The sequence below is a fragment of the Nyctibius grandis genome, chromosome 10 (assembly GCF_013368605.1).
Source record: "Nyctibius grandis isolate bNycGra1 chromosome 10, bNycGra1.pri, whole genome shotgun sequence".
Classification (NCBI taxonomy): domain Eukaryota; kingdom Metazoa; phylum Chordata; class Aves; order Nyctibiiformes; family Nyctibiidae; genus Nyctibius; species Nyctibius grandis.
This window is the reverse complement of record NC_090667.1, coordinates 16,429,771-16,436,315: the sequence shown is the minus strand read 5'-3', so window position 1 is coordinate 16,436,315 and position 6,545 is coordinate 16,429,771. Positions and strand designations below refer to the sequence as shown.

At 70.4% G+C, this 6,545-nt stretch overlaps 1 protein-coding gene across 4 annotated transcripts; it reads right to left on the bottom strand.

Annotated features, from left to right (window-relative positions):
- KLF8 (KLF transcription factor 8) lies at positions 1-6,238 on the bottom strand. 4 transcript variants are annotated; one of them, XM_068408671.1, is made up of 5 exons: positions 6,172-6,238; positions 2,695-3,241; positions 1,933-2,059; positions 1,683-1,816; positions 1-984 (listed from the first exon to the last, which is right to left on the bottom strand). In XM_068408671.1, exons 1-5 carry the CDS (start codon positions 6,196-6,198, stop codon positions 803-805), a joined length of 1,017 nt encoding a protein of 338 aa, XP_068264772.1. In that variant the 5' UTR covers positions 6,199-6,238; the 3' UTR covers positions 1-802. The 4 variants fall into 4 exon arrangements, with proteins under 4 accessions (XP_068264772.1, XP_068264773.1, XP_068264771.1 ...); XM_068408672.1 differs by having other exon boundaries at positions 1,933-2,035; XM_068408670.1 differs by lacking the exon at positions 6,172-6,238 and adding an exon at positions 4,257-4,475.
- Between the last annotated feature and the right edge of the window lie 307 nt (positions 6,239-6,545).

The window sequence follows — 6,545 nt, the reverse complement described above, 5'->3', positions numbered from 1 at the left end:
TGTGTGGCCACAGTCTGCCTGTTTAAATTAGAAACGCTTCCACTGCCCCATAGTCTTCAATAAAAACGGAGAGCTGGCAGCCCCTCCCCTTAAAACCCCCCGTAAAATCACAGTTCCACGTTCCCCAGGGTTTCCCTTTTTTTTTGGTGGGGGTGGTCTTGTTTGCAGCGTGCTGTTGGCTTGTTGTTCCCCCCCCACACACTTCTTGCTTTTCCTTTTCTTCCTGGCCCTCCTGCGTGCCCCCGGCACCTCCTGTGAAGCCCAGCACATGCCGAGGGATGCAGGTGACGTGCCAGAGTCCCCTCTCCTGCAGGGACACGCGGCGGCAGCAGCTTTCTGGAGAGGAAAGAGGCTGGCAGCTCTAGCAGGGGGGCGATGGCAGAGGTCCCCCCACCTCTGTCCTTGCCATGGCTTCCAGATTTTGCCTGCGGGGACTGGGAGGGTGACAGGGGACAGCGAGCACATGAGATGGGCAAGAGGATGAAGAGGCAGACGTGCAGGTCTGGAGGCCGCTGCCACGGGTGAGGAGTCAAGGAGGAGCCTCCAGATGTTGCGAGTGGGGAGGAGAAGCCCAGCAAAAAACAAGATTCAGGAGCAAGGGAGAAGGAGGACCAGTCCGGAAACCATCTTGCACCGGTGGGGCTCCTGGAGCGGCCTCAGTCCGCCCACCGCCAGGCAGAGCTCAGCCTCTCCGCTCCCAACGTCCCTCCATCGAGCCGGGGGGGGGATGGGGGGGTTGCACCCCCGTTTTCCACCGCCGTCCCCCCCCATCCCAGCCAGGTGCCCCAAGGATTTTGGCTCCTCACATCATGATGTGCCGCCGGCGGTGCAGGGCCAGGTGGTCGGAGCGGGAGAAGCTGCGGTCGCAGTCCGAGCAGCGGAAGGGCTTGATGCCCGTGTGCTTGCGGAAGTGCCGGGTCAGCTCGTCGGAGCGGGCGAACTTCCAGGTGCAGCCCTCCCAGGTGCATTTGTAGGGCTTCTCGCCTGCGCGGAGGGGAGCAGAGGGGGGTCAGCGCTGCAAAAATTATTGCCACCCGCTTATAGAAAAAAAAAAAGGAGGGTTTCTCGGCTGCAGCGGGGCCACCATGGCCAGGGGAACCCCTCAGCACGGCCCGCTGGCGCCACCGGCTGCACGAGCGTTGCTCTTACGTGTGACACGGCTCCGTGCCCCCGCCGACGGTATTTTGGGCCGTGCCCCATAACCAGACCTGGGGGCGGGAGGCAGGAGCATCCCTGGGGCATGGCCTTGGGTACCAGCACCCCCAAAGGCCCAGCACAGAGCCCGAATGCCCCCCAAAGGGGGCCACCCCAAACCCTGGCAGAGGGTGCCAGCATCCCCAAAGGGCACCCTCCAGCCCTGACACAGGGTGCCAGCACCCCGAGCCCCCAGAGGGACTCCCCAGTCTCTGGCAGAGGAAGCCAGCACCAAGGACACCCTGAGCCTCCAAAGGACCCCCCCTCATTTTTGCAGTGTGCCAGCACCCCCAAAGAGCCTCTCCGAGCTCTCAAAGTGCACCCCAGCCCTGGCACAGGGTGCCAGCACCCCCAAAGGGCCACCCCGAGCCCAGGGACGGACAACCACCACCCCCCCAGCCTATCCTCAGGTGCTCCCAGCCCACTGGGAGCCAGGGGCACTGATCCTGACCCTCGCAGGCAGGGGGGTGTGCGGCGCTGGCCCCTACCTGTGTGTATCCGCCGGTGAGCTTTGAGGTGGGAGCTTTTGGTGTAGACCTTATTGCAGCCTTCAAAGTCGCACTGGTGGATGCGCCGCTTCTTCAGGTCGGGGGAATCGGCTCGCTGCCCCCGCGCCGCTGGCCTGCCGGGAGGAGGGAGGGATGGAGGGAGCGGCCCCCGCGCCCACAGACCCCCCCGGGGTGCCTGGGGACATGGGGGGGGGGGGACAGGGTGGGGGGGACATACGAGGAGACTCACTCTCTCTGGAGGTCCTGGAAAGGGGCTGGGCCGCTCTCGGAGGCGCTGTCCTCGCTGTCGCTGTTCATGTCCATGGGGTAGATGGAGGTCGGGTCAATTTTCACTGGTGGGGGGCGGGAAAGAAAAGCTATTGAGAAACAAGGAGGGAGGGGGTGAGGCTTGAGAGCAGAGAACAGAGACACCCCCCCAAAAATAACCACCTCCGCACCAGAGGGACAACCCTCCCACTGCTCCCACAGTGCCCCAAATGCTGCTCCCCCCCCCAAAAAATAAAATCAAGTCGGGGAGATGGAGAAGCCCCCCATGCCACAGGGTGCAGAGATACGGCGGAGGGCAAGACTTGGGGGGGGGGCACCCCTTTCGGCTGCCTGCCCCTGCCCAGAGGAGGGGAGATGCAGGCCCCCCAACCTGCATAAGGTGGGAAGCTGGGAATAGCCTGGGGAAGGGGATGGGGGGGCCCAGGGGTGGCAGCTGAACTGAAACCAGAGCCCTGGCAGCGGGCAGCCGGTGGGAAGGGCAGGTAGGGCAGGCAGTGCCATGCCCCACGTGTCCCCTGCCCTCCCCGTGTCCCCTTGGGGGCACAGGCTGGGGGTCTGAGGGCCCTGGGGGGGGTTTGGTGAAGGTGGCAAATGTGGGGATGCGGACAGTGTGTGGGGGGGACACCCCAGGGTGGAAAAATCAGATCCCCTTTGGTGCCGCTGCAGGAGGTGGGACCCCACCCTCCTCCCAAAATTTCAGGGTTTCCCCCCCACGTGCCCTTACCGGACCCGGTGTTCTTGCCATCCCCCCCGATGAGGGGTACGGTGATGGCGGTGACGCCGTCGGTGGGCATGGTGGTGTAGACAACGGGGAGGGACTGGACCACCACGGGGATGGTCTGGAGGTTGCCCATCTTGCTGGGCAGGTTGACGGAGGGGATGGTGTGGATGACGTGGAGGATCTGCTGCCCGCTGCTGCCCTGCGTGGAGGCCAGGATGGAGCCGGGCGAGAGGACGGCCGGGATGGCCGAGGTGGAGCTGAGGCCGGAGGGCGAGATGGAGACGGTGGTGGGAGCGGGCAGCGGCGGAGCCACCAGCAACGGGGATGACTGGACCGAGGCGGGGGGCGGCGGCGCCGGGGCCGAGGCCGCCGCCACCTTGGACTTGTTGAGGGAGAGATCGACGGGCTCGGCCTGGGGCTGGCCGCAGTCGCTGGCCAGCAGCTCCTCGGGGGGCTCCGTCTTGATGTCGGCCAGCAGCACCGGCGGGTCCAGGGGGCCCTCGGCCAGCAGCGCCGACGAGCTCATGGCGGGCGTCGCCTTCCCCGGGCCCTGCGAGAGACCCCCAGCCCGTGAGGGGACGGGGAAACCGAGGCACGGGGCGGGGGGCGAGGGGCTCCTGCCGGCCTCCCCCCACGCGGCACATGGGGACGCTGCCCCGGGCCGGGCGCCAAGGCCCCGGGCTGGCTGCGGGGCCGGTGGGTGCCCCCGGCCAGGGAGCGGCCGGGCACGGGCGGGGGCTCCCGGGGGCCCCTCAGGCCGCGGCCGCCCCTCGCGAGGGCTGCGGCGCGCGCCGAGGGCGGGAAGGGCAGAGCCCGCCCCCGCCGCGCGCCCCGCCCGCGGCCCCGCCCCGCGCGCCTTTGTGCCCGCGCCCCCCCCGCAGCGCGAGCCCCCCCCGCGCGCCCCAGGGCCGGGCGGGGCGGGCAGTGGGTGTGGCCGCCGCGGGGCGGTGTCGGGCCCCGCCACGCTCCCCTCCCCCGCGCCTTAAAGGGGCCGCGCCGCCGCCGCGCACCACCCGCCCGGCCCCCCCCCCACACCCCACCCCACCCCGGGGTGAAGGCGGCGGCGGGTCACTCACCGCCCGGGCGGCGCGGGGGGGGGGCTCCTCCGCGGGTGCGCGGCGCTCATCCCCTCCGCGGGCAGGATCATGCTCCCCGCCGCGCTCCACCGGCCGCGCCGAGCCGTGCCGAGCCGGGCCGGGCGAGAGGTGTGAACGGCCCCGCGGCTCCACCCTGGCTCGGCCCGGGGTGGAGCTCCTTAAAAGGCCCCGGCCGCGCAGGGAGGGGCTGCGGGCACGGCCCGGCCCGGCCCCCGCGGGAGGCACCGGGCAGGGCCCCACCCGAGACACCCCCCCCCCCCCAAGCCCACTGCGCACCCCGGTCCCCCCACCGAGGGGACCCCACACACACGCCCACGCGGCAATAGGGACCCCCACCCCCTCGCTGTGGTCCCCGCGGTCACGCGTGGGTGTGCCCCGCAGGCAGGCGCCGCGGGGGACCCCCCGCCCACGGCAGCACTGACACCCCCAGCACCCCCCCACGGCCAGGGCTCCCCCCCCAGCACGTACCTGCCTGCCAGCAGACACCGTCCCCCCCGCGCCGGGCACACCGAGCCCCCCACGCACACTCACGGGCACACGCGCGGCCCGGCCCGGCCCCTCCCCGGGGCACACCCAGCGCACACACCCAGCGCACACGCCCTGCACACACACGCGCAGCCGGGAGCCTCCCAGCCCCCTCACGCACATGGAGGGGGGGGGGGGGGCCCTAAAACACACACGCACAGCCAGGGACCCCCCCCCCCCAAAACCAGCACAGACCCACACGCAGCCGGCGACCCCCAAAAACACGCACCGTCCCACGCTCACACGGCACCGCGACCCCCAAAGCACACCCCCACCCAGCCAGGGACCCCCTCAGACACCCCCACACACAGCCAGGGACCCCTCAGACACCCCCACACACAGCCAGGGACCCCTCAGACACCCCCACACGCAGCCAGGGACCCCCCCAAAGCACCCCCCCACCCAGCCAGGGACCCCGCCAGACACCCCCCACTCAGCCAGGGACCCTCTAAACTCACACCTATCACCAGGGACCCCCCCCAACACCCCCACGCGGAGCCAGAGACACCCCCCCCAGTACCCACATATTCAGCTGGGGACCCCCCCAAACACCCCCACTCCCAGCCAAGACCCCTCCCAATACCTCCCCCAAAGCCAGGGACCCCAAAAACACACCCCCACACACTCACAAGTCACCAGGACCCCCAAAAACCCACTCACACAAGCAGGGACCCCCCCCAAACACCCTCACGCAGAGCCAGAGACCCCCCCCAGTACCCACATATTCAGCTGGGGACCCCCCAACACACACACACTGAGCCAGGGACCCCCCCCCCAAAGCCAGGGACCCCCCCCACACTCACAAGTCACCAGGACCCCCCAAAACCCCCCTCACGCAAGCAGGGACCCCCCCAAACAGCCCCCCTCTCAGCCACGCACCCCCTCAAGACCCCCACACTCAACCAGGGACCCCCCAACACCCCCCCCAAACACCCCCGGGACCCCCAACACACCCCCCCACCCAGACCCCCCCCAAACACACCCACATCCAGGTACCCTCCTCCCCACGGGGACACACAACTGCCCCCCCGCACCAGCTGGGGACCCCCAACCCCACCACACCCCCCCAGAGCCCCCCCCCACCCCCGGGGGGGTCCCCACAACCAGACCCATTTCGGGGAAGGGGCACAGAGGTGGGACCCCCCCGGCACCCTTCGCAGCCCCTCTTTGGGGGGGGGCCCTGCACCCCCGCGGGGCTGGGGGGGGGGTGTGCGTGGCAGCCGGGTGGGCAGGGGGCCCCGCTGCCCCCCCCCCATCCAGCCTCATTGCCCCCCCCGCACATTCATCGCTGAGCTGAATTCCTCCGTCCTCAGCCCGGGCGCACCCAAAACCCACCCAGTTCTGGGGCGGGGGGGCTGAGGGGACCCACCACCCCCCCGCCAAGCCCCACGTCGGGGGAATAAATAGCGACGTGTGTCCCCCCCCTTTTTTTTTGCCCTTAAAATAGCTCAGCGAGGGATGCGGGGTCACCTTGGGGGGGGGGGCGTGGGAAAACGCACCCGGCTGTGTCCCCCCCCCCATCCATGTCCCACACGCGTGTGGGGGGGGTCACACCCCCCCCAGGAATTTCCTCCCCGCTCCACCCTCGGAGCGGGGGGGGGACACACACACGCACACGAGGTGGGTCGGGCCCTTTAAGAGCAAAGGGCGTGGGAGGGGGTGGGGGAGGGGAGGGCGGGGCGGGGCCCCCCTGCGGTGACCTCCCAAGCGCGCGGGGGCGCCCTCCCCGGAAGAGCGGGGGGGGCCCGGCGGGCCCCGCGCGGCTACAATCCGCCCCCCCCCGGTGTGCGCGGCCCCTTTAAGAGCCCCACGCGAGCTTAAAGCGGCCGCTTCCCCCCCCCCCCCCCCGCAAACTCACGTTCCCCCGCGGCTCCTCCGAGCGCATCCCCCGCCGCCGCCGCCGCCGCCTTCTGCCCCCGGGGCGGTGCCCGGGGTGGGGCGGGTGGGGCCGCGAGGGGCGGGGGAGGGGCGGGGCGGCCAGGGGCGGAGCTCCCCTCCCCCACCCATATTTTTTTGGGGGGGGGGGGGGCGCGCCCCCGCCCTGCGGTGACATCATCGTCAGCCAATGGGCGGCTCCCCTCGCTCTGGCGTTGCCATGGGAACAGATGCAGGTTTTGGGGAGGGGGGGGCCGCCCCCCCCAATGCTGCTGGAGGGGCTGAGTGCTGGCGAACTCACGTCAGCGATGAGTGACCCCTCATTTGGGGCCATGTCCCCCCCCCCCACAAGGGATG